At 45.7% G+C, this 26849-nt stretch overlaps 1 protein-coding gene across 2 annotated transcripts in view; it reads right to left on the bottom strand.

The window, feature by feature from the left end:
• Nucleotides 1-9253: 9253 nt before the first annotated feature.
• The window catches only part of EPB41L5 (erythrocyte membrane protein band 4.1 like 5), a 118430-nt gene continuing 100834 nt past the window's right edge, over nucleotides 9254-26849 (bottom strand). For both annotated transcript variants that reach the window (XM_055121671.1, XM_055121672.1), the window contains 6 exons: nucleotides 26727-26791; nucleotides 22422-22518; nucleotides 18772-18846; nucleotides 16159-16200; nucleotides 15713-15843; nucleotides 9254-9453 (listed from right to left, as the gene is read on the bottom strand). In XM_055121671.1, the coding sequence (XP_054977646.1) occupies nucleotides 9387-9453; nucleotides 15713-15843; nucleotides 16159-16200; nucleotides 18772-18846; nucleotides 22422-22518; nucleotides 26727-26791 (477 nt within the window). In that variant the 3' untranslated portion in view covers nucleotides 9254-9386. The remainder of the gene's footprint in view (nucleotides 9454-15712; nucleotides 15844-16158; nucleotides 16201-18771; nucleotides 18847-22421; nucleotides 22519-26726; nucleotides 26792-26849) is intronic.

Here is a 26849-nt window from a genome sequence, read left to right as displayed (position 1 = left end):
TCTGGGGCTGCCAGGTCGGGCATCTCTGAGCTGCTGTGTCTGTGACAGGGGGTGCTTCCGCACAGTTCTCTCGACTCACCCCAGCTTCCAAGCTCTGGCGTCAGATTCAGAGGTTGTCGCACGGCTGGGCTGAGAGGAACCCTTTGAGGATCATAGCCAAGCCCCTTCCTCAAGGGCCTTTTCAAAGATCTGGGGCACAGCATCCTGCCCTCCGGAGCAGGGGGAAATGAGGAGTGTCAGGAGAGGTGGCACGGCCATGAAGACACTTGCCTGGCACGCAGCCGACCTGGGTCCCGTCCCCAGTACCACCAGGTACACACCAGTCTTCAGTGCATCTCTGCGGGCCTATTGAGGTGGCCTCCAGCACCCCTTTCTTGGGCCCCACTGAATGTCCAGTGTGGCTGAGAAAACAGGGAGCTTCTGTTTAGGGAGGAAGCCCTTCTTTCCCTCCTCCCCCCAAAAGGAAGTGAGGTGACCAGGGTGCAAAATAAAAAGTTGCACATCCAGCCAGGACCCCCCACCCACGGGGTCTCCTACTGGTGTGTACTCCTACTGGGGTGTGTGGGAGAGTCCCCTCTTGTCAGCCAGCCAGGCCCCCCCCACCGCCCGGGTCCCCTACTGGCATCCACAAGGGGTCGGAGGGTTGTGTGTGTGTGGGGGGGGGGGTGGGGACGGGGAAGAAAAAGAGAAAAAATAAAAAGAGGTGTGTCCTCACCGTGTTGTGTGGGTGGGTGGGTACAGTGCCCCTTCCTTTTGTGCCCCGGGTGCCCTGCCTGCCTCTGCACTGCAGCTCTGGAGCCGAGAACACGCCTGAAGTTCGAGGCCACGTGCAGGCTGGCCTAACAGGGCAAGTTCGTTTTGTGCGGGTCTGTGTGTGGCCGACTGTCCTGTGACGCTGGGGCTGGAGTGCGTGGTCAGGCTGGTTGGGCCCCAGGGAGCTGCCCCGTGTGGAGACGGCCGGGGGCGGGCAGGCGGGAGGAGTCCACGGGCCCGGATCAAGTGTGCTCGGCCTCCTGCTTGGGGAGGGACGGAGTTCTGAGCGAGCCCACATCAGCCAGACTCCCGAAGAGCAGGACTGGGCATCTGACTCTACCTAACCAGGTGGGATCCGGGCTGTGACAAGGCCCAGCTGTGTCGATGACCAACTCCCTGCCCCAACCTTCATTGCCAGGTTAGTCATCAGTCGCCGCAGGAAAGCAGCCCTCGCTGGAGGCTGGGCTGCTGAAGGCGGGTGCCCGGGCCGAGCCCACCGGGAGCCCCCGGAGCAGACATGGCACTGACAGAGGTCTGGGGAAGCGCAGGGCCGGACAGTGCCCCCCACAAAACACAGCAAGCTCAGCCCCGGGATGGGGGAGGGGGTTGATGGGAGAGAAGTAAGCCAGGAACTGGGTTGGTTTGCTGATTAGCAAAACTATAAACAACCCATCACAACTGTGATGAAGATTTTAGAATGAGATTATTTAAAAAAAATAACAATAAAGGATTAAAAGATAAACATCAAGTAGCTAACACAGAAATGTGGCAACAGCTGTGAAAGGGGTCTGTGAATTCAGTGATAAGGTCTCCCTGTGTGCATTGTTGGCCTGTTTGGGGCTCCAGCACTGGAAAAGTTCCTGTGTCAGGAACCCAAACTCAGCAAACCAGGCCAAATGTCCCCACGACAGCCTGGGATGGGGGAATGGCTGGGTGAGGGCATCAGAGTCCAACAGGCCTGGGTCAGTGCATGGTCCACTGTCCACTGCCTACTGACCGCCAGCCTTCCTGGGCTCTCTTCCCGGAGAGACCTCAGAAGTTATGACAAGGAGCAAACAGGAAACCCTGAGTCCAGGAGATAGGAGGGCCCTACTGTGTGTGGGACCTGATTAGCTGATTGCGCTTTCACTTAACACATAGTTGAGCACCGACTGCAAGCCAGGTTGGCGCTTCTGTGCTGAGGGCAGACTGCTGTGTGTGCCTAGGCTGACCAGTAACCACAGATGGCGCTTCTCACAAGGGCAGGACTGGCCCTGGGGCTGTTTCTGATTGCAAGGTCCCCTCCAGCAGGTACTACTGGGAAACAAACAAAGGAAATGGAAATCACCCGGCACACCTGGCCTTGCAGGGCCACCGTCCAGGGGCCAGGGGAAGGGAGCACAGAATTCTGAGGCTCCACTCACGCCTGGATGTCAATGGAGGGGAGAGAACTAACCAGGGCCTGTCTCCCCCGAGGCTCACTCTTTATTGGCAGACTTAGCACATAACCAATCATTTAAAGCAAAGAAACAAGCAATGCATGTGGTCATTTATTAAAAAATTAACCAGGATCTCTGAAACAAAGGCGCCTCAGAGAGCCTATGCGGAGATGCTGGCTCCTTCCCAATACCGTGGCTGGTGATGCGGCTTGGTTGAGAGCACCATCTTTGAAGTGGCTACTTCGGCAATCAAACCTTTCTTCTGGCACCGTGGTTACAGAAACAAAAAAACACCCGTTGGGGCCTTGGCTACACCAGTCTGCAAACATCCCAGAGGGTGGTGGCTGGTGCATCAGTCTGAGGGACACCTGGAGGGCGAGATGCCAAACCTGAGCGGGAACAAGGGCCCTGGGGGCCACCGTGTTCTGGCTGCGGGAGGGCAGGCCCAGGTAGGGCCCCTCAGAGAAACGGAAGCTGGGCAGCCAGGAGCCGGGCCTCGGAACTATCAATGGAGTTTGGACTCTTGTTTGGGGCAATGCAAAACCACTGGGGCTTCGATGCAGTAGAGGAATGTGGCCCCAGTTACTGGCTATGGTTGGAAAATGGATTCAGCTGACTGCATGCAGGGAGACTCTTGGGAGGCAGTAACAGAGCTCAAGCCAGATGCAACTTGGCCAAGAGGGTGGGCAGACGGGGACTCAATGGGACCCAGGAGAGAGGGGGGGCATCAACCAGGGGGAGTCGCCGAGAGGCAGCAGTGCAGGCAGGCATGGGGCAGGAGCAGAGCACTGTGAGGAGCTGTGTGTGAGGGTCGCACATCCCCAGATGGGGCGAGTGGGGAGCCATCTGGGCACAGGGAGGAAGAGGGCCTTAGACACGGGTTCCAGAACCCACACTGTCTCGCAGGCAGGAGGCAGGAGGCAGGACTGGGCTCAGCCCATGTCAAAGAGCAAGGCCAACAGGATGACGGGCAGCGTGCCAGTAGGGCCTGTTTGTGTACTGCTACACTCTGGTAAGAAATCATACAAAAACGGTTCCAAAACCTGATTCTTTAGGGGCTGGAGGAATAGTACCGGAGGTAGGGCAGAGGGTGCTTGCCTTGCATGCGGCCGGCCTGGGTTTGATCCCTGGCACCCCATATGGCTTCCTGATCACACCAGGAATAATTACTGAGCACAGAGTCAGAAGTAACCCCTGAGCACTGCCCCCAAACCAAAAATAAATAACAAAATCTGAAAAAAACAAAACCAAAAAACACAAAGCTGCAAACCTGTCGCTCTTTACACAAGGTGAGGCTTCGTCTCCGAGGCCTGGTGCAGACCCTCTGCTGCCGGCAGCCTCTGTCCAATGAGTGCTGAAAACACCCCGGCAGCGCTGCCCCCATCAACCAGCCACCGGGATGTGCCACAGGAAGGAGGCACAGGCTTGTCCCATGCCCTCACCAAGGCCTCACGGGGACGAAGCCGTGTTAGAGCTACAATTTCTACAGCACCATAGGACTCCCCAGGAGTGACCTTTGTGCCTTCCAGGCTAAGCAAGTTTGACCCCTGAGCTAGCTTGCCTTTCTTTCCTTCTCTCTTTCTTTCTCTCTCTCTTTCTTCTTTCTTCCTTTCTTTCTTTCTTTCTTTCTTTCTTTCTTTCTTTCTTTCTTTCTTTCTTTCTTTCTTTCTTTCTTTCTTTCTTTCTTTCTTTCTTTTCTTTCCTTCTCTTTCTTTCTTTCTTTCTTTCTTTCTTTCTTTCTTTCTTTCTTTCTCTTTCTTTCTTTCTTTCTTTCTTTCTTTCTTTCTTTCTTTCTTTCTTTCTTTCTTTCTTTCTTTCTTTCTTTCTTTCCTTCTCTCCTTCCTTCCTTCCTTCCTTCCTTCCTTCCTTCCTTCCTTCCTTTCTTTCTTTCTTTCCTTTCTTTCTTTCTTTCTTTCTTTCTTTCTTTCTTTCTTTCTTTCTTTCTTTCTTTCTTTCTTTCTTTCTTTCTTTCTTTCTTTCTTTCTGTCTTTCTTCTTTTTAATAAAGTAGTTCACGTAGTTCACAATATTTGATTACAACCCCTGAGGTTTCTAAGTGTTATAAGTGCCTGACTCTCCATGCACGCCTTGCTAAGCTGTGGCATTCGCTCACTCATGGTCCTATTAAGGGCAACGCTGGCCTAACAATTTTGAGGAAGCCAGAAAAGGCCCACATGTAGGTGACGCGCTTGCAAGAAACAGAAATGGCTGATCCAGACATAAATATCTCACTAAAGCTTTATTGTGGTCACGTCTACAACCGTCATTTCAGTGTACAAACTCATAGTTCAGTGCAGCGTGTCTAATGCAAGGCAGGGAAAACCATGGGACACAGTGAACAGTGCACGCGATATAAAAATAAATTACACTTTCAAGGCTACTGCAATGCCTCACATCTATAAAAAGTAAACATGACATAGTTAGTGTGGTCCTCATGACTGTCACATCGAGAGAGGGAGAGACGAAGAACAAGAGATTTGTGTCCAAACCTCTCCAACAGGAAGAAATCCTGAGAAGTGACTGGAATACTGCCTCAAGCAACAGGCTAAAGAAGCTTCCCAGCCCTCTCTCCAGACTGGGAGAGAACCACAGCTCCACGGACCCGGGAAGAGCAGAGCCCTGCTCAGGGAAGGATCTGTATTCCAGACGTCCGTCCTCATACTGGGGGCTAATCAGTAATAAAAGCTTCCAACTTCTGATCCCTTAAGAAACAGTGCTGAGATGTCCGGGGCGGGGGGAAATGCACATTCTTCGGTTCGCAGAGGATTCTAGGTCTCTAAGCAACTAAGAGGCTGAGGGCAAGATAAGTTAGACAGACACTGGTGAGGCCTCGCAGAGAACTGGGAGCTGGGTGGCCAGGCCTGCATCCTGTCCAGATGGAACGGAGACGCCGGTGTCTGGGAATGTCAGGTGCCGCCCCATGTCAGAGGCCACAGCAGGATCGACAGGAGTCTTGCCCAACACCCGGGGAGCCCCTCCTCTCCTCCACAGGGTTTGATCTCAGCCCTCTGCTCCTGCTTTGGTCAGGCTTTCCTGGAACACGGCTATGCATGTGTGTTCACTTGGCTGCCCAGAGCAGGTGCACAACAGAGAGCTCAGGGTGGAGCATCTTTGCAGAAAGTGCACTGCCCCTGCCCTAAAGGAGAGCACAAGAAGTTTGCTTCTTGGGACCCTTAGAGCAAAGAGGGAAAGACGAGGGTTGGAGTGACAGCACAGCGGGCCGGGTGCCTGCCTGCCTTGCACATGGCCGACCCAGGTTCAACCCCTGGCATCCCATATGGTCCCTGAGCACAGTCAGGAGTAAGTTCTGAGCACCACCAGGTATGCCCTCCCACCCCCCAAAATAGGAGAGACTGAGGGGGAGACAGAGCACAAGGGGCTGAGCACGTGCCCCACATACGGTAGAAAGCCTGGCTGCCACCCACCTGGATGAGGGAGCAGCCCCTGTGCGCTGCTGGGTGTGGCCCCCAAAGCACAGAGACAGTAGGGACTTTTCTCTCTGCCAAGTAATTCTGCTCAGCTGAGGGTTCTGAAGGGACCCTGGCCAGGGCTTTCCACTGGGGGCTTCTCCAAGGCAGACAGAGGCCGGGAAGGGAAGGAGCAGCAAAGCTGGAACCGGAAACCCACCCTTCACTTCCCACAGCACACCTGGGACTGCATCAGAGTAGACCAGGGGAAACAGAAAGTTAAAGACTCTTATTTGGTTTGGGCTGCACCAGGTGGTGCTCAGGGCTCACTCCTGACTGCACTCAGGATTCCCGCCTGGCGGCGCTGGGGGGACCATATGGGAAGCTGGCAATCAAACCTGGGTCTGCCACTTGCAAGGCAGACAAATGCTCTATCCGCTGTACTGTTGCTCCAGCCCCGAAAGATAGACTCTAACTATATATATATATATATATATATATATATATATATATATATATATATATTTTAAAGAACTTTTCTTACACCAACATGAGAAAGTGAGAAAAGCTGCTAATAAGGCCTTGTCTAGATTCTGCAGGCTCCAGAGTCAGTCCTTGGGGCCAGGAGGAAATGAGGGGGCCCTTTAGTTGGAAGACGAAACCAACAGTGATAAGAGAAAGGCCGGGGCTTGGGGGGCGGCCACAGCAACCTGCTGTAGTCTACGCTGGGGCCGCACCTTCCCCTGCCAGCACTGTCCCTCAGACTGGTCAGAGAGTTCTCTGGGCACTGCAGGGCACTGGGCAGGCACACAGCAACCAGGACAGGAGCTGCCCCGCCGCCTGACACAGGCTCCGAGTCTCATGTCCTCGCACCACAGTGCCCAGTGAGTTCCCAGCGTCAATCTGGGCCTGGACACCTGGAAGAAAGTAACCCCAGAGCCCGGGTGATGCCCATCCTGCCTGTAATCTCGGCTATAAATCACCTCCAAGTGGCCTGCCCAGGAAGCTCTGCTCACTGCTTCCGAGCCCCGTCCTCAAATAAACTATTGTTCCTGCCCACTTTTCAAGCACCTCATTACTGCTGAATTAATTAAACGCTGCCAATATTTATTCTTAAACTATATTATGCCATTGCCTGGAAACTGCAAGGCGATACAGGAAAACTTCCTGGCCCACTGTCTTTGAGAGCCACGGCAGGGCTATTTTGTCTGCCCGGAGAAGGGGTGGAAGACAGTTTCCTGTGATCCCACACGGTGCCCTGAAGGCCACCAGCCCCTGCCACCAGCCCCTGGTGCCACTGACGCTCTCCCCACTCTCGCTCACACCTCATGGCCAGCATCCTTGTTCCCACATGCCCCCCACCCAAAGACACATTCAGAGCTCCTCAGGGCCTGCCCCAGCCACCACCCCGCAGCCAAGAATAAGGGGAGTGCGGGCACAATCTGGGGTGCTACCAACTGCAGAAACAAGCAGAACTTTAGACAGATTGTGTGTGTGGTGCCTCAGAATGAGCCCGGGGCCCCACACGTGCCAGGCAAGCATGCGACCTCTGAGCCACACCTGACGTGTATCAATCCACCGGAGCTGATGGACCCTTGACACATTCATTCCTGAATTTCCTGCTTCAGAGAAGGCCACAAGATGGATTTTCATTACAATGAGACTCAAGGGAATCTTCAGAAAGTTCCTCTCCACAGCGCACCTGCGAGAGCAGGAACCCGAAGACAGATGGCTACTGAATATTTCCAATCACTTCATTCCTAAAGATTAGAACGTTTAGGGTGAGGGCGGTGCTACCTCCTTAACTGGATGGGAAACGGAGGCTGTCTAAGGCAGCGAAGCCCTAGCTACTCGGGGTTAAAGATGTACAACTTCACAGCGCTGTGCCTCTAGGGTGGAAAGGACACTGAAAACGGGACATCCAGTCCAAAATTGTCCTGGGTCAAGCCCCTGGTGCTAGGTGTCACAGCCATGAGAAAATCTGTTTTACAATTAAAACCTGGCAAGAGTTCCTCCAATGAGCTTCACAAGCTTAGAACAATAGCGAAGGAGAGGCAGCCAGCAAGAAGTGCCAACTTTCCTCACTTCAGCAAAACTGTTTTGTGTAGAAGTGGTTTCCAGTCCTCACAGCTCCCTGGGAAACAGCACAAGATTAAAATTCCTGAGCTTTCCAGTCAGACACTAGTGTGTGTCTGCCTGAGGATGATTATGCTCCACGGAGCCCAGGGGGGCCCCAAACCACGGGGCTTCAAAGAGCATAAAACTGGATGTTCTTCTGAGCCTAAGAGTGTAAATCAACGCAATTCCGTGCACACATCAGGGCAGAAAACGCAGAAACAAATTCCAAGGGGTACAGCTTCACATTAGTCCTTGATAACAGGGATTAACAAAGGCTTTACCCTCGCAGTCTTCCGCTTTCTTTCCCATAGCAACTGAGACATATGCATTTCTAAGGCTTTAAAAAAAAAAACTGTTTTTCTGGGTGTTAAGACTGCAGGTAGCGATTTGTCTGCTTTTTTCTATTTTCTAGAATGAGCATGTGTATTTACCACTCTAGCATCCAGGATTACATATATATTTTTTGGTACATCAAAAGGATGGGGAAATGCTATATAGATTTTTCAATCTCCAAAATTGAACATGAAACTCCTGACAAACAGATGTGAGCTCTTTCAGTATGCTGTGGTCTGTTCCAGACAGGGAAGGTGCTCAAGAAACAAAATTTTCCACACTAATTCTCTTTTTCTGTTCCGATAGCTTTGTTTTCAGGGTGCTGTTTTGTTTTTCTTTTTTCCCTCCAGAGTTTACAAGCCTCAAATGTATTCAGCGCATGTCAAAGGAAAGAAAGCCTACGTTCATCCACACCAGTCCCCTGAGGAGTAAGGAGAGCCCCACCAACCTCTCAGCTGTTCCTTCAGCACCAGAGCCTAGAACGGCCCATCCCCCACCCGGCTCAGGAAAACGTGCAGTTCTAAGCTAGAGGATAAAAAGGCTCAAGAAACTCTGAAACTCACCATTTTCCTTCCCAGCTGGAAAGTTAGTGAAATCGGTATGTGCACGCAAGTGCTTTCTGGGGAAGGCAGGGGTGACCAGGGCAGGGTCATTAATGTTGGCCATTAATAGCTCTTCTCAAGGCTTTCTCTTACATTGGTGTAAACTTTAAGTGTGAACACAGTGAGTATTAATACCATCAAATTTTGGGAGATACCTGAAAACTCAGCGTATCCTAAACTTCTCTTTAGTACTATAAAAACAGCAGGGGGGAGGGTAGGGGCGGGGCAGGGAGAAGAGGCTTGCCCTTAATATAGTGTCCCTGTGAATTTCTTGAATACTGACTTCTGGATGGAAGGAAAGTGCGATTTCCCCAATAGGTGTTCAGATCAGGGACCCCAAACCCGACACTAGTCAGAGAAGAAACATTCAAGGAGGAAGAGGTGACCCCTCACTTCCCCCCACCCGTGGGGCTTTGCTGCAGAGGCACTGTCAACAGTAATGGCCACTAGGTGGCGCCAAGAGTTTGAAGAGGAAGCGATCAAACCGGATCCCTTCTTTTGAGTAACTGCGCTAACATTGTAGAAAGTAGAAGACTATATTCCCTCATCGTGGCAAAAACATGGAGTAATTAAACCCTTCCAGTTGAATGGAAAACATAAGCTGCTCTCTGTCATGCAGCTGAAGCCAAATCTAGGTAAGCTTTTTACAAAAACGGGCTCCTAAATGCCCATGTTTCACGAGGAGAGTGCTTGCCAGAGGGGCTGTGGGAGGGTGCTGGGCGGTCCAGTTCCAGGTGGGTTCGGGGAGGCGGTCCCTCAGAGCTCGGTGGTCAGTAGACACTTCGGCTTTGAGACGGCTTCTTCAGCCAAAGCTGGAGCAGAGCTGAAAGGAAGAGAGACGGGGTCATTCAACGTGCCCCTCTAGGGTGGCCGCCACTTGCATTTCTCCACAGGAAGTGCACACCAAGAGTCCATTACAAGCCTCAAGAAATATGTAGCACCGCCTCATTGAGCAATAAGGTATTCCAGGGAAAGAAGGGTGCTTTCTTGATAAGGAACATTTATTTCACCTTGACATTAAACCTGATGATACCAGTTTCCTCTGCTGTCTTGAATTAAAATATAGCACACAACTCTTTCTGAACGAGTCAGGAGTGTCTAGGGCAATCCCGACGCTGAGCCTGAGGGCAAACACGCAGGCCTGAGGGGCAACTGCTCTGTGCTGCTCTGCAGAGGCTCGGTGGCCTGCTGCTGCCCTGCTGGTCTGCTCACTTGAGCTGTATGGGGGCCACAGGCAGGACTGTGCAGGCTGGGGTGAGGAGTGAGCCTTACACGCAAAGAGGTGACAGCACTGCAGCCCTTCACTGATTCACGAAGGAATCACTGGCCCTGCCGCGCCCCGCCCTTCCCTTCCCAAGTGGATGCCTGAGATAGAAGCCAGGTTGGTCACACATAAGGCAAATACCCTACCCACCGCTGTGGCCCCTCGGCACTTATTTCTAGTGTATGCTCTAGATGCACAGACAGGATGGTGACTCTCAAACATGGCATTCAAGAGAAATTAAGGCAGGCCACAAGTTTTTGTATTTTTCTTGGCAATATCCTTCCTGGAACTCTGTCCCCGCCTTTATTTCTATTTTTTAAGTGGAATCACCGTGAGATACAGTTACAAAGCTTTTGTGATTGGATTTCAGTCATACGATGTTCCAACACCCATCCTTCTACCAGTCTGTATTCCTCACCACTGATATCCCCTATATCCCTCCTGTCCCCCTCCCCCCGCCCCAGCCCCAATCGAGGCAGGCACTTATATCTCTCTCCCCCTTCCCCTCCCTCCCCACCCCCCACTTTTCCCCCCTGCCCCGCACCCCCTTTGGCCATCATGGTTTGCAATACAGATACTGAGAGGCCATCATGCAATCATGCTTGGTCCTTAACCCACTTCTAGCATACACCCACAGTGAGCCCTTCCGTCATTGTCATAATGGTCCCTTCTCTATCCCAACTGCTCTCTCCCCCCGTATTTAGGAAGGTTTCCAACCATCTGCCCCCCTCTTTTGATCTGTACAGGATCCTTCCTAGATTCTGCGACCCTGGAAAACTTCCCCTTCCAATTCTCCTGGCAAATTCCTGCACCCGTTTCCTGGATCCCACACCATCCTATCTTGGCAAATCACTTGGTTTTGAACTCAGTCATTCTCCAATAAGAAGCTTGCTGAGGAAGCACGGAGAACTCCTACGTCTGAAAGTTTCTTTAACCTCACTTTATTAGTTGTATAGATATAAAACTCAAGGTGAAAAATAATTCTCTAGAATTCTGAAGGCCCTGCTTCCTGCTAGCTTGTGCTGGAACTGTATTTGGAACAGACTGCCATGCGCTGTCAAGACTGCTAAAATTCTGACGACCAACCTTTGAACCCTCAGAATGCAATCTTTCTTTGTGCTTGTTTTTGTTTGGGGGCCATCCCAGTAGGGTATCCAGAGGCTACTCCTGGCTCAGCGATCAGGGTTCACTCTCAGAGGTGCTGAAAGTTCATGGGGTGCCAGGAACAAAACCCAGACCTCCCACATGTAAAACATGTGCCCCAGGCCTCTAAGCCATGCCTCTGGCCCCTCTAAGGATTTATCCCTCCTCTGCAGACTTAAATCCTTTCTTATCTTCATAATCTGAAGTTATCTGTTTCTCAGTCCTATCTATCTCTAGTCTCTGGTACTGGGTACTTAGTGGGCCTGTTTAAAAACAAAAAATCCGGAAAACCTCTATTCCTCTCTTTGATAATATTTACATTTTTATCTCCTCTGCTGTCCTTTCTGGACCTCTGATGATTCAAATACTGAACTCTGTAGACCAATCCTCCAATTTTATTTTCTCTCCTACTTTTCATCTTTTTGTCCTATTATTTTGGAGATTTTTCTCACTCCATACTGTTACGATTTTATTTTCCACACAGTTAATACTTTCTTTCTTTTTTTTTGCTTTTTGGGTCACTCCTGGCTCATGTACTCAGGAATTACTCTTGGTGGTGCTCGAGGGACAAATGCCCTACCTGCTGTGCTATTACTCCAGCCCATGGTTAATAATTTCTAACAATATTATTTTTTGCTCTTTTTCTCTAAAAATACTGTTATTGGACGAATGGTTAAGGAAACTATGGTAGATCTACAGAATATACTGAATACTATGCAGCTATTAGGAAAGATAAAGTCATGAAATTTGCTTATAAGTGGATGGTCATAGAGAGTATCATGCTAAGTGAAATGAGTCAGAAAAAGAGAGACAGACATAGAAAGACTGCACTCATTTGTGGAATATAGAATATCATAATATGAGACTAACACCCAAGGACAGTAGAGACAGGGCCAGGAATATTGCGCCATGGTTGGAAGCCTGCCTTATGAGCTGGGGGAGAAGGCAGCTAGAATAGAGAAGGGTCACTAAGTTAATGATGGTTGGAGAGATGGTTCAGGATGGGAGATAGTGCTAAAAGTAGATAAGGGACCAAACATGATAGCCTCTCAGCATCTGTATTGCAAGCCATAATGCCCAAGAGAGATTATGGGGGAAATTGTTTGCCATAGAGGCAGGGGGAGGGCTGGGATGGGGGGGATATTGGGGAGACTGGTAGTGGAAAATGTGCACTGGTGGAGGGATGGGTGTTCGATCATTGTATGACTGAAACTCAAACATGAAAGCTTTGGAACTGTATCTCACGATGATTCAATAAAAAAATAAAGTGGAAAAAATACTGTTATGTTATATGGATGGAGACTCTTCTCACAACTCTACCTCCTGTTGTTTTGGCTGCTCTTGCCTTTACTTTCTCCTTTCTTAGTTTACTTGTTAGAGGCGTTTCTCAAGCATCTTAGGAACTTCAGTTTTCATCATATTTTAGAGCAAAGGAGCCTATTCATATCTGAGTGAAGCACTGGAAGGGGCCAGCGAGTTAGTAGAGTTATTAAGGCTTATTCCTTGCAAGCAGATACTCTGGTTTAATGCTTAGCACCACACAGTCCCCCAGGTCCTGTCAGGAACATTGCTGGGTAGAATTCAGGCCTCCAAGCATGCTGGGTGTGGCCCTGGAGGCCCCTGGACACTACCATGGTGGCCTGGATAAGCCCAGCATCACATCCTCAGGCCCTTACATGGAACTACCAGTGCAGCTGGCCAAGAATCACCAGAAGGAGCCCTTGGGCCCCCTGAGCACCACTTGGGAGGGAGCCCCCCAGCCCTGGTAAAGAATAAAGTTTGGAAGCTGTGCACGTGTGCGCAAACTCATCCACTAACAAGCTTCCAGGCCAGGTCTTCAGGCAGATTCCTGGCAATTTTGTCAGGGCTAATGATCGACTAATGTTAGACTCTGCAGGCTCTTTTCTCTTTCGACAGTCAGTTTCTCCAGAAAACACTTGATTTCGCATGGAGACACTTATACTTGGCCAACAGCATTTCTAGAAGTTGTGGAAAGAACGGATGGTAAGAGACCTCACTCTGCAGTGTGTGGACTTAAACTCCTAAACCCAAAGCCTCATTGACCTGTCGGGCTGCTGCAGAAACGCTACTAAGCAAGGCTGTGTGTATGTGTGTGTGTGTGTGTGGAGGGGGGGGCGAGGAGGGGAGGTTCTGAAAGCACACACAGATTCAACCAGGCCTCACATTCTCAGCTTCATCTTGGATCCATATTTTCACAAAGACTTCCAATTCCTGAGCCTTTCCAGGAAACTGCAATGAGGATGGACTTGCTTTTTATTTCTGCAATTTCCATTCCTTCCCCTTTTAGTCTTACATTCTTCAGCTACTTTCAAAACTGACTGAGGTTCTCTGCCAGATTATTTTACATAGAGAACACCTTTGGGTGTTCTGAATCTGTAGAGATGGGACCTGGACATAGGTTAAAAAATATCCTACTGATTATAACAGAGATAAGAGGAGACATAATTTGAAATGTAATATAATTTGAAAAATAATATAAATTTTGCAATATTTCTGAACACAAAACAGAAAAGCACATGGATAAGGACTTCACAGCTAGCAAACTTTTTGCAAACTGAACACACCTTTGAATCAACAGGTGGGTGAGGAGCAGATCACTACTGGCATTCTGAAAGCCTCTTTGGATGTCCTTTCAACCACTGACCACCTAGGGTGCTTGATCTCTAGGAGTTAAGCCTTTTTGTTTTTAGTAAGTAAGAGAAATGAAAAGTGGGTATGTGAGAGATAGTACACTTCGAAGGCTGTGATGTGGGCCACAGAGCATATGCCTTACACTCTCTTGCTAACCATTTTTACAATGAAAAGACTCTAAGATGATGCCCCAGTGTGCTCCACCTCCTGGTACTTCCAGTCCCGTGCCATCACCTCCCGTGGGATATGGCAAGTCCTGCTACTACAGTCTCTGTCCAGGGCCAGCAATTCTAGGATTAGAGTATATGACCTCTGACTTCCAGGCTTCTGGCAGATTCCACTGTTCTTCGCTTGCTCACTTTAAGGAGTAAGCAATTAGACCGAGAGACCCACAGGGCCATTACGAAGAGCAGAGCTTCTGGACTGTCACCCAAATCTGAGGCTATCAGTCCAACTATTCTTCAGAAATGAAATTTGTCAGTAACCAGGACTGGGGACCATTCAGTGCGGCCCCTGGAGGGACTCGGAAGCAGGGCAGCGGTTACACTGACCTGTGTGGTCCTCTGACCCACAGCAGTGAGCTAATAATGTGTGCTGATTAAAGCTGCTAAAGTTTGTGATAACATTTTACTCAGAAATAGGTGACTAATACAGTTATGGTTATGATTAACCTCTTAACTATCTCGTGCTAACTTCCTCAACTTGACTGTTTCTGCACAATACTTCTGAGGCTTAAAAGTATACAAAAAGTGCTGAGGCTCTGGCTTTCAGCACTCCTTCACGGATTAAAAGAGAGGATTTTTCCTGACACGGTCAGAGAAGCAGTATCATATTCAGGGTGACAAAGAGTCTGAGTTCAGAGTGGCACAAGCAAAGATAATATTGTAAAATTAGATTAGACATTGGATTTCATATCTATGACTAAATACTCGTAGGCTTGCTACAGTGGCAGTTTGAAAAACAATATAAATTTTGTGATATTTCTGAAAGGAAATTAAAAGTTAATGTGTTTATTAACAAAATGAGATCTTCTGTTGAACATGGGTGAATATTTCTTGTCAATCAATGACATCAAGATAATATAACCAAATCTTAAATTTTTAAGTGCTCTACAAGGATAGCATATGAAGGTGTTAAAAAGAGGTGAAATAGAGTCCTTCCTATTCTGAGTAAAAAGAATCCTTTGTTTGCTGGAAAGTCAAAAACTAGAATTAATATTCTTCTAAGTGGGAAAGTGACCATTCAGTTCACAGGAATTCCTTTCCCTTTTCGTTTTCTTTGAGCACCGACTGGGACAGGTTGCAGGAAGTGAGCAGGGGCCTGCCTGAAGAGACCGTCACCGCCACCTCGTCCCAGCCTCCTGTGTGCTCTTGGACAGATTCCCTGACCGATCCACATTTCTCAAATAGCAAAGCAGTAAGAAACCACTTGTCATCACATCCTCAGTTCAACTGTACGTACATGCAAGGAAAACATGGAAACAATCTAGTATACGCTGGGATGTTTGTTCATAGTTAAGCTGAATGATGGTTGTGTCTATTTTTTGTTTAAGACAAATTCAATTGAGAAGCTCTTCAATTTTCCCTAGTCAAACCAATTTAACCCCAATCATAAATGTGGTGAAACTGCTGCATCTTTTAAGGGACAGTAAGTGTAAGGCTCTCAAGGACCTAGGTAGTACTTAGGGAGGTTAGTGTGTGTACAAAACACATAAGCGGTCATCAACAAATAATGGGAGGAGAGCTGGGGGAAGGGAACACTGGGCTGGAGGTGACATAGACCTGGGGGCGGCTGGTGGGCACCTTCATGCCGAGGTGTGAAATAACTACACCAATACCAGAAGCTTTAACAATCTGGTAACCTTATTACCTAAAATAACATACAAATAAATGAATTTTTAAAAAAAGAATTAAAAAAATTGAAAAAAAAGAGAAAGAAAATCGTTGCATCTTTTAGTCATTAAGGAGAGGCTTTAAAGTGGAGAAGACAGTTCAGATGATCACTGTCACATGAATTCCCTCACCTAGTCACAGCATCCACCAGGAACGGCGCTGGGGGAGAGATGAGGGAGATGGCATCCCTGTGGCTGTGCGGCTCCTTCCCCGCCGAGGACGATGCACTGCCGGCAAGTCCATTTCGAAGGACATTGCTCTGCTGTGGGAAACACACGACACACCTGAGCAGCGGACACCTGCCACCAAGAGCACCTCAGCTCCAAGTCCCCTTCCCTACTGACTGTGGCATAAGGAAGACGGACCTGGTACTCGGGGCTCATTTTGTCTGTTCTGTCACCCTCACCTCAGTTTTTTTTTTTTTTTTAATTTTTTGTCCTTGAGCATTTGCACACAGAAAAGATTAAATCACTAGTCTGCACAGTTCTGTTAATATGCCGCATCTTTAAGGAAAAATAGGAGCCTTGAGGCCTTACTCTGAATGTCTGAAACAAAAATAGTAGAATCATAAACTTACTGGCACAATCCATCGGGGTGTTATCATGGATGCTGAAGATACCTAAAAAACAATTTACACACTTATTTTCACGATTATAATGCTCTATATGAAATGCACTATTACTGAGAACATAGAGGGGCTGCAGTTCTTAACGGTCTTTAGTTGAGATGGATTCTCTTTATAACACATGTGCTTTAAAGACATTTAGGAAACTCATTATCTAGACACTATCTTTTTATTTCTGTTTTGGGCCACTCGTGGCGGCCTCGAGGGACCATATGGGATGCCAGGGACTGAACCTGGGTTGGCCAAATGCAAGGCAAGTAAACCTACCCACTGTTCTGTCTCTCCGGTCTCTCTTTGCACTACTTTAATCTAAAATCTTTCTACTCCTTGGGGCCAGAGAGATAGTACAGTGGGTAGTGTTTGTCTTGCATATGATCAACCTGAGTTCAATCCCAGACATACCAAATAGTCTCCTGAACACTGCCAGGAGTAGTTCCTGAGTGTACGGACAGGAGTAACCCCTGAGCATCACCAAGTATGGTCAAAAAAACAAAACAAAACAAACAAAAAAAATTTTATTATTCCCAATTAGTACTACTTACAGTTTACTTAATAGGATTTCTACTACCCTTAATAACTAATCGACAATTTATTTTCTAAAATTTCAGTTCATTAGAAATAATCATGGCTTTCTTGACAGTACCTTAAACAATGGCTGTGACTAATCCAAGCAAATAACGTACACAAAGGAAGTACACAGGAAAAAACTGCTTATATACAGGTCGTTCTCTAATTATCATGCATGCAGAAAACAGCAATAAACACAGGGCATTTGGTACATTCTTTATAATGTTTAATTTTCTAGATCCCCACTAGTAAATGTAGAATTATAATCAAAATTACCTTATTTTAGGGCCTGGGAGGTGGGGGTGGGGAAAAAATTATCTTATTTTTATGAAGGCTTAGATTAGTCCTTGACCTGGTGGTGGTGTTAGGTTCTTATTTTAAAAACACAATGATATAAATTCTGATCTTTATTTCTTAAAAATAATCCACCAGAAAAATAAAAATACAAAGCAAAACTTCTCCACCAAAATTCTGAAAATGTACTTTTACCATAGAAAACAGAGAAAAGTTAGAGTTAGATTCTAACTCTTAACAGGAAGAGTTAGAATCAGGAACCAGCAAAATATTGCTCACAGAGGGTTCATTTAATACCAAAGTCAGGGGCCAGAGAGGTAGCACAGCAGGTAAGGCAGTTGTCCTGCTCACGGCAAACCTGGTTTAATCCCCAGTACACTATATGGTCCTGTGAGCACTGCCAGGAGTGATCCCTGAGTGCAGAGCCTGGAGTACGCCCTGGGTACCAACAGGTGTGGCCACAAACCAAAAACAAAATAAAATAATAAAGCCAAAAAACAGGGGCTAAGAGATGGCTCAGAGGGCTGGAATGCATGCTTTGTTCTGAAGCCTGGCACTTCGTTCAATCCCTGGCATTGCACAGTACTCTGAGCATCCCCGAGTGTGACCCTAAGTAAATAAATAAAGTCAGTGGATATGCCAGGGAGAATAGCTCAAAGGGCTATACATGTGAGAGCCTGACTTGATCCCCAGCACATCACGGTTCTCCAAACACCACCAGGTGTAGCTTCAAAACAAAGAAGTAAAATCAATGTATACATGGAAAAGTTAAAAATAAAAGGAACAGAAAACTATACACTAGGCAATAAATATCTCCGTTAAAAAAAGACCTTAAAGTCAGGGCTGTTGGTTTTTGTATCAATCCAAAGAGGAAAAGATGGCAAAGATAGATTAGGGCAGGCCTGGGGGGTGGCACTCATGCCAAATCTGACCGTGATGAAGGATTACTCTCAGCTCTGTGCTTGGGGATCACTTGTGGTGGAGTTTGGGGACCACATAGGGTACTAGGGATTGAACTCTGTTGGTTATTTGCTCTAATTTCTCTCTAGTCCTCGAAGAAGAATTTTTTAAGTGCTAAAGTCAAGAAGTGACAGCACAGCAGGTAAGGCGTTTGCCTTGCACGCGGCCAACCTGGGTTCGATTCCTCTGTCCCTCTTGGAGAGCCTGGCAAGCTACCGAGAGTATCCCGCCCGCACGGCAGAGCCTGGCAAGCTACCGTGGCACATTTGATATGCCAAAAACAGTAACAAATCACAATGGAGATGCTACTGGTGCCCGCTCGAGCAAATTAATGAGTAATGGGATGACAGTGACAGTGATACTGTGAAAGTCAAGAAGATATAATTACCAGTAAGATACATATATCTCATAGCACATCCTCAACGTGTATGCTCAAAAGTATATCCTCAAAACAATTGTTGACAAAACAGATAAGAAATGGATTCACAGGAGGCCTCAGGAATAATACAGTGTCCTTCTACGTGGCCAACCTGGTTTCAGTGGCACTTTATATGGTCCCTGAGCCCTGCCAGGAGTGATCTCTGAGCACAGGGCCAGAGTAAACCCGGGATACCACCTGGTGTGACCCCCCCAAAAAAACAAAACAAAACAAAAAACCGTTTTGAACTGTTGCAAGGTAAAAAAATGGATCAGGATATTTTTTCAGAAGAGAAATTCCTTTTCATTTGGAAATATTATATTTACCTGAGGTGTGACTGTGTGATCAATTAGATTCTCAGTTAGAGATAAAAGCAAGGCATCCAATTCATCTGTAGCGTCCTATGAAAGATGAAGAATATATTGTTACCTGGTCTATTTGTCATCACAGTGCAATTTTTCATAACTTCCCAATTTATCCCTTTGACCCAGGTGTGTCTGGTGTTTACTGTTAAACAGAGACACTGTAGAATCAAAGCTAATAGCAAATTCACAAATAACCAGAATTAAGTTGAAATAAACACTTGAAAAAGCTATGTGCTTTTTAATTTGGTTATTCTTCTTGGTGACAAAAAAGCAGTAGTACTAGTAATATTTAGACTGTCCTGGATCCCGGTTCCTAGAATTGACAGGATACATAAAAAGTACAGCACAGGAGACAATACGTAAAGGAAATGCCTAAATTCCAATTGTTCTTTATCCAGATACACGAGGACATGTTGTCTGCTTTTCTGTCTGCAAAGGCCTAAAGTATATATTTCCCTTACCTCCCCATAAATGTTGACCAATGCTTTGTGTAATTATATCTAAAGTTATCCTATGAAGAACATAAGTCTGTAATGTACATTCATGGTGGGGGTAGAGTATATATAGAAAAATTTTTTAAAGAAGACACAATTCTCATCTGGAAATAAGAGAAATAAGTATCTAGGGCATGGTACATAGCAACAGCAACAGAAAAGCCCTTCATTTGTACATATCCATGTTAGGGGACCCTCCCAAGTAGTGATAAGGAGGCCTACGGAGGGCTACTTGCTTCAAAGAAGAGGCCTGAGGTGGTGGTGCTGCCCCCGCCCTGCAGTACAGTGGACACTGGGGCTGCCCTGGCAGCACTCAGGGCGATGCACCGGAGGGGAAGAGCCCCCTGGTGCTTACCCGTTGGTGCACAGGAGGCCATTTGGGGCTAGAGCTGGAATCCTGGGCATACCCTCTGTACCTCCACCTATGTCTACTTCTACCTCAGGCCACGGTAACTCTTGTGGTCATGTTTCCAAATATGAGTAAAACTCTTTCTTTACATTTTCCTCCTTTCCACCATTTTCCCAACCTATGTCCTGGGCTAGTACCCCCAAATAGTTTGTGAACTATTTTACCACAATGCATTAAAAAAAATTCTCTGCATATGGACTATACACAGTTTGAAATAAAACACCATGATTCCTTCATATTTGAATTTTCAAAGCCTAGTAGCACAGTGGCAGGGCATTTGCCTTTCACACGGCCGACCTGTGTTCGATTCCTCCGCCCCTCTCGGAGAGCCTGGCAAGCTACCCGTGGTGTATTCAATATGCCAAAAACAGTAACAAATAAGTCTCACAATGAGGGACATTACTGGTGCCCACTCGAACAAATCGATGAGCAACGGGATGACAGTGACAGTGACAGTATTTATTTGTTACATACTATGTTTGCAGTAAATCTTTGAATTATATATTCTCTGTTCCAAAAATATTTTCAGATTATACTTAACAGTTTCAATGATTACAGATACTACTATTTCTATTGTTTTGGATTTTTAAGTAGCAGAAAGGCTGCTTCTTGATTGAAGGCATTTTAGGTCAGGTTTCTTTAAATCCAAAAGTCTGAAAATTATACTCCTAAATACTATGTGCAGTCTGGGTCTTGGAACTACAGTTAATTTCTTTATTGGGAAATAATTGGTTAGTTTTTACAATAAGTGTGCCTATGGAAGAATATGTAAATGCTCATTTGTGAATATAATTTTTTTTATTTAACTCGAAAATAAAAACATTAACTGGGCAATGAACTGAGTTTCTGTGATTTCTTAATTGGTATGTGTGTGGCAAGAGGATACAGGAAAAGCAGGATTTAGGACAAGTTAGTTATTTTGCAACATAACCAGTGATAGGTTCCGGTTACTTCAGAAAGTTTATTTTAACTGATAAATATTTATTTAGTGCCTACTACATCACTGTATCACTGTCATCCCGTTGATCATCGATTTGCTTGAGTGGGCACCAGTAATGTCTCCATTCATCCTAGCCCTGAGATTTTAGCAGCCTCTCTTTACTCATTCTTCCCAGTGATGCCGCATTAGAGGCTCTTTCAGGGTAAGGCGAAGGAGACCAATCATTGTTATTGTATTTGGCATATCGAATACACCACGGAGAGCCTGCCAGGGTCTGCCGTGTGGGCAGGATGTTCTCGGTACCTTGCCAGGTCCTCTGAGAGGGAGAACTAGGCTATAAGATGTCATGCGACCGTGTGGCCTTGAGCATGGCTGTGGCTGGGTTCTGGAGGTCTTAGGCTGCGTGGCTCTACTTGGGGCGCGGAGGGAAACTCAACCCACCCTGCTCTGAGTGGCCCCGGTGAAGACAGCCAGGCATGGGGGCAAGAGACTCTGCGTCACTCTCTTCCGGGAGTGCTGTTTTATAGTCTCTGGATCTTGGCTGTTGACGGGATTACTGAGCTGGGGGCAGTGTGTGGGTGTGGCTGCCAAGCTACTGGAAAATGGGGGGTCTGGGTAGAGAAGGCCCAGTCCCGATCTGAGCAGGCTTGGAGATCTCAGCCCCGGGTCCCGCACACCTCGGTTCCTCTGTCAGTTCCTTCATGCATGAGGCTTGTCCGCACGTGTGGAGAGGGGCCCTGAGTGTGGCTGTTGCTGGGTTCCGGAGGAGTCTCTTGCCCCCGTGCCTTGCTGACTTCACCAAGGCCATTGGAGCAGGGCAGGTTGAGTTTCCCTCCCCGCCCCGAGCAGAGCCCCGGCAGCTGAAGACCCCTGGAACCCAGCCACAGCCATGCTCAAGGCCTACTACATGCCATCTTCTATTTCAGACACTAGGAAAGCATAGCCAGCATCCAAATGAACACTAAAAATACAAAGACCACCCAAACCCCCCAAATTCAAACATTAAAAAAACAAGCAAACAAACAAAACCCTGGAATACTCTTGTGAGGGAGCTGATAATATGATTATCATTTAGAGCAGGGCTTAATAATGTTCTACTCATGATCCCTTTGTGCCTAAGAATTATTTTTTTCTTTTTTGGATCATACCTGGCGATGCACAGGGGTTACTCCTGGCTCTGAACTCAGGGTTTTTACTCCTAGTGGTGCTCAGGGGACTATAAGGGATTCTGGGAATCGAACCCCGGTCGGCCGCATGCAAGGCAAACGCCCTACCAGCTGTGCTATCGCTCCAGGCCCGAAATTTTTAAGTAAGTCTGGGTTAATATAAAATAGGCATACAAATCAAATATTTACTTGTGATATATGATAAAGTTAATTAAAAATTTTCAGGTTTTGGGGGGCCAAAGAGATAGCACAGCGGGTAGGGCGTTTGCCTTGAATGCGGCCAACGGGGGTTCGATTCCCAGCATCCCATATCCCATATCCCATAAATTAGAAATCATCAGATATCCTGGTACACCCCAAGATTCAGCTCATTACAGTCTTTGGTCTTACCTTTATTTATTTATTTATTTATTTATTTATTTATTGTTTTTTGGGTCATACCCAGCGATGCACAGGGGTTACTCCTGGCTCTTCACTCAGGAATTACCCCTGGCGGTGCTCAGGGGACCATATGGGATGCTGGGATTAGAACCCGGGTCGGCCGCGTGCAAGGCAAACGCCCTACCCGCTGTGCTATCGCTCCAGCCCCAAAATGTTCTTACCTTTAAAACAGAACCATTTTCTGCAGGTGTGGGTGTGAAATGTATCAGAGAATCTTCTGAGAGTGGCACGATATTCTCACTTAAAACTGGAACAGTACTGTAAGATAAATTCACATCATGAAGGAGCTATAGAGGTTCAGATAATATTTTCAAAAAATAGGAACTTAAAGTAGCCCAATACATTCATATAAGGAAAGAAGAAATTATATTTGGCTAGGTGCACAATGGCAGTCAGTACTGTACTCAAATATCTTTGTGAAGTCCTTCTCTATCTTACCACATAATGGTTTCATATTCAGATCACAGTCACAGCGATACCAAAATGAAGGACTGTTTTCTCTCCTAAGTCGCAGTGAAGTGACAAAAAAAGATTCATTGTAAACAACAACAAAGGCACCCCAAAGCTAAACAAAAGTGTCAGAAGTTGTTCAGAAGCTTCCAGGAAATGTTCAAAGAGATGCAACAATAGAAATAAATTTTTAAGATTATAGATGGACCAATGTTGATATGGCCTCCAAATACCATCAAATCTAGAGAAATAATATCAAATGTGGACAACAGATACACACAAAAAAGAAACATCAGTAGACTGATTTTCAAAGCTGTTATAAAATTTGTAAATAGGAAAGCTCAATCAGAAACTGTAGTACTGAATATTGAGATAGGAGAAGCTGGAAAATCTTAAGAAAAAGCTGCCATTTAAGGACAAGCTAGAGAGCCTGTGAGCAGAAGGTAGCAGTGACATGTAAAGTGTTTCAGCTAATATAACGGGACTAGCCAGGTGAGAAGAAGCCAGAACCTCTGCTTCCTGACAGCCTGCAGTCTGGGCGGCCAAGCCCAGATAACAAGAGCAAAAATAGAAGCAGTCTTAGAGATGCTTCAATACCACAGAGGAGAGGAGGGAAACTACAGCCACACACCACCATCCACTACGATAGAACTGCCAGCAGGAAATTCCAGTCCTCTCCGTTATCACTGAAACGTTTGCACACAACATGACCAGTTCCTATCTAACCATGCAAGGAAACAGAAAAAATGAGAGATAAATCCTAGATCGGAAATGACAGATACAAAAGTTAGTGACATGGAAACTAGGATGGATGGCTGCATCCATAACATGGAGGCAAATAGTCAAATATCTGAGAAGAAAAAGGACCAATTATAAGAAAGACAAATGATCAAGATGTTCTAATTAAAGGATACTCAATATTCAGAAAAATGGTACATTATTTTCCAGACCTGAAGACACAGATCTTCATAGTAAAAGATTATGCTGAATATTAAAATAATAAAAACAATCGGTATTTAGATATACATAATGAAAATATAAAAATTTTAAGGGTAATTAGTAGCACTGTAGCACTGTCGTCCCGTTGTTCATGGATTTGCTTGAGTGGGCACCAGTAACATCTCCATTGTGAGACTTGTTGTTACTGCTTTTGGCATATTGAATATGCCACAGGTAGCTTGCCAGGCTCTGCCGTGCAGGCGGGATACTCTCGGTAGCTTGCCAGGCTCTCCGAGAGGGACGGAGGAATCAAACCCGGGTTGGCTGCGTGCAAGGCAAATGCCCTACCTGCTGTGCTAACGCTCCAGTCCCATATTTAACATTATTAAACCTACTCAGGTAAATAAAAATCAAAGCCATAATAAGATAGCACTCATTAGGATGAGTGAAATTTGAAAAACAGAGATTAAGCAGTGCTAACAAGGACATGGCAAAATTGGACCCCTCACACATTCCTGGTGGGAACAGATTATGGCAGCTGTTTTGGAGACAGCTAGAAATCCTTCAAAGAGCCAAACTGAGAGTGACCGAGTTAAACTATGAAATTTAGCAATACCCCTTCCTGGAAATATGTTAGAAAAACAAGAATGTCTCTAGAAATTCTTGCATGAGAATGTTCTAAGCAGTTTTATACTTGATAGTACAAAATGTTCATTTAAAAATAAATGACATTATCTATACAATGGAAAATTATTCAGCCTTAAAAAGTATCAATGCGGGGCTGGAGCGATAGCACAGCAGGTAGGGCGTTTGCCTTGCACGCGGCCGACCCAGGTTCGATTCTTAGCATCCCATATGGTCCCCTGAGCACCGCAGGGGTAGTTCCTGAGTGCAGAGCCAGGAGTGACCCCTGTGCATCTCTGGGTGTGACCCAAAAACAACAAATAAATAAATAAATAAATAAATATTCTGACAAATCATACAGAATGATTCAGTAAATATTTTTTTAAAAAGTATCAACGCATGCTACAATGTAGATGAAACCTGAAAATATTTTGTTAAATAAAGAAGCCAAACACCAAGAGCCACTTATATGATTCCATTCACATAGGCTGTGCAGAGCAGGAAATTCAAATGAGGAAGAAAACAGATGAGTGGGTGGTAGATGCTGTGGAGACAAAGAGGAATATGAAGAGACTGCAATTGGGCAGGAACTTTGTTTTATTGGTGATAACAGGATTATGAAATTAGACAGTAGTAATGATTATGCAAATTTGTCAGTCTACCAAAAAGGCCCTGAATTATATGAAATTAATAAATACATTTAGTTATGTATTTATTTTGGGGTCTCCAAAGCCATGCTAGGGGGTTGCCGGGTCAGTTCCAGTCACCCTCCGCCTGTTGTCAGACTCAAACATGGGGTTTCAATGATCTCCATAACCCCATGAACTTATAGATTTTAGTTAGTCATTAATTTTTGGTGTTTGGCCTGTTTTTGAGGGTGCTCAGAGCTATTTTTTGCTCTTAGTTCAGGGCTCACTACTGATGAGAAATGGGGGAACCTATGGGGTGTTGGAGATTGAATTGGTTCAGCTGTGTGCAAGGCTTTACCTGCTACTACTCCAGCCCCAGAACTGTTATTTATTTAGATGTTAATTGTATGGTATGAAAACCTGAACTTAAAAAAACAAAAAGAGCTCTTTAAAAATGTTCCAAATTTACTGTAGCAAAATGTGATGAAGCTTGATATTTGGTACACAAATATGAAATGAGCAACTGCCAATTTTTGCTGTGCCATAGCAAAAGAAATCACTATTACAATAAAAAGACATCCTATTGAATAGGAGAAAATATTTGCAGGCTATGCATAAAACAGTGTCATTAGCCAAAATACATAAGGATTTCACAGTTCAACAAGAATTCAAATAATCCCATCAAAAAGTGGCTAGAATTACTAAGCAGAAACTTCACCAAAGAAGACATATACATGGTTAACCAGTATGGAAAATAGGCTTATTATCACTTGTTATCAGGAAAATGCAAATTAAAACAATGAGAGATCATTCCATATCAGTGAGAATGGTGTGTATCACAAAGGCCAGAAACATGAAGTGTTGGTGAGAGTGTGGAGAAAAAGGAACCCTCATATACCGTCGGTAGATATGTAAATTGGTTTATTCTCCATGGAAAAGAGAAAATGAAGATTTCTCAAAATATTCAAAATAGATCCATGACATGGACGCAGGAACTCCACTCCTAGATATCTATCCCAAGAACACACACACACACACACACACACACACACACACAACATCTACGTTCATTGCAATGCTTATTTATAGCCAAGATCTGAAAATAACCCAAGCATCTAAAATGACACTGGATGAGTGGATTTTTAAAAATGTGGTGCATAGGGGGCTAGAGCAATAGTACAGCAGGTTGGGAGTTTGCCTTGCACGCAACCAACCCGGGTACATTAATTCCCAGCGTCCCATATGGTCGTCTGAGCATCGCCAGGAGTAATTCCTGAGTCCAACACCAGGAGTAACCCCTGTGCATCACCGGGTATGACCCAAAAAGAAAAAAACAATGTTGTGCATATACAACACAAAATTCCATTTAGCCATAAGAAAAGAAGACATCTTATCTTTTGTAACAACATGGATGAAATTAGTAGTCATTCATGCTAAGAAAGTCAGAAGGAAAAAAAGGACAAATACAAGCTATGTCACTCATATGTGGGATACCAGGAAAGAAAGTAAGAGAATAGGGAAAAAAAAAAAAACAAATGAAAAACAAACCCATGGACTCAGATCACAGAACTGAGACTATCAGATGCTGGAGTGGGGATAAATGGGAGGAAGTTCTTTGGGGGTAGTTGTGGCATTATATATGTTTGAAGAGGCATGAAACTCAACCCTTAAAACTTACGCAGACATGTAAATTAAATTTAGAAATAAATATAGGTATTTATTAGAAATAACAATATGTACTGAAAGATTAGGGAAGAGGACTAAAGACTTCAAACTAAAATAAGAGAAAAATTATAATCTAATTCATTCTATCCAGAACTGTACCTGTTTGTGGAAGCATCTGAAACACTGGCATTTTTATGACTTAATAAGCTGTCTTCTCTTGTAACCTAAGAAAATGCAACCATAAAAAGTCATTAAATCTTTGTCAAGGAAACTAATGCAACA

The sequence above is a fragment of the Sorex araneus genome, chromosome X (assembly GCF_027595985.1).
Source record: "Sorex araneus isolate mSorAra2 chromosome X, mSorAra2.pri, whole genome shotgun sequence".
Taxonomy (NCBI): Eukaryota; Metazoa; Chordata; class Mammalia; order Eulipotyphla; family Soricidae; genus Sorex; species Sorex araneus.
This window is presented reverse-complemented; position numbering and strand designations above follow the sequence as displayed.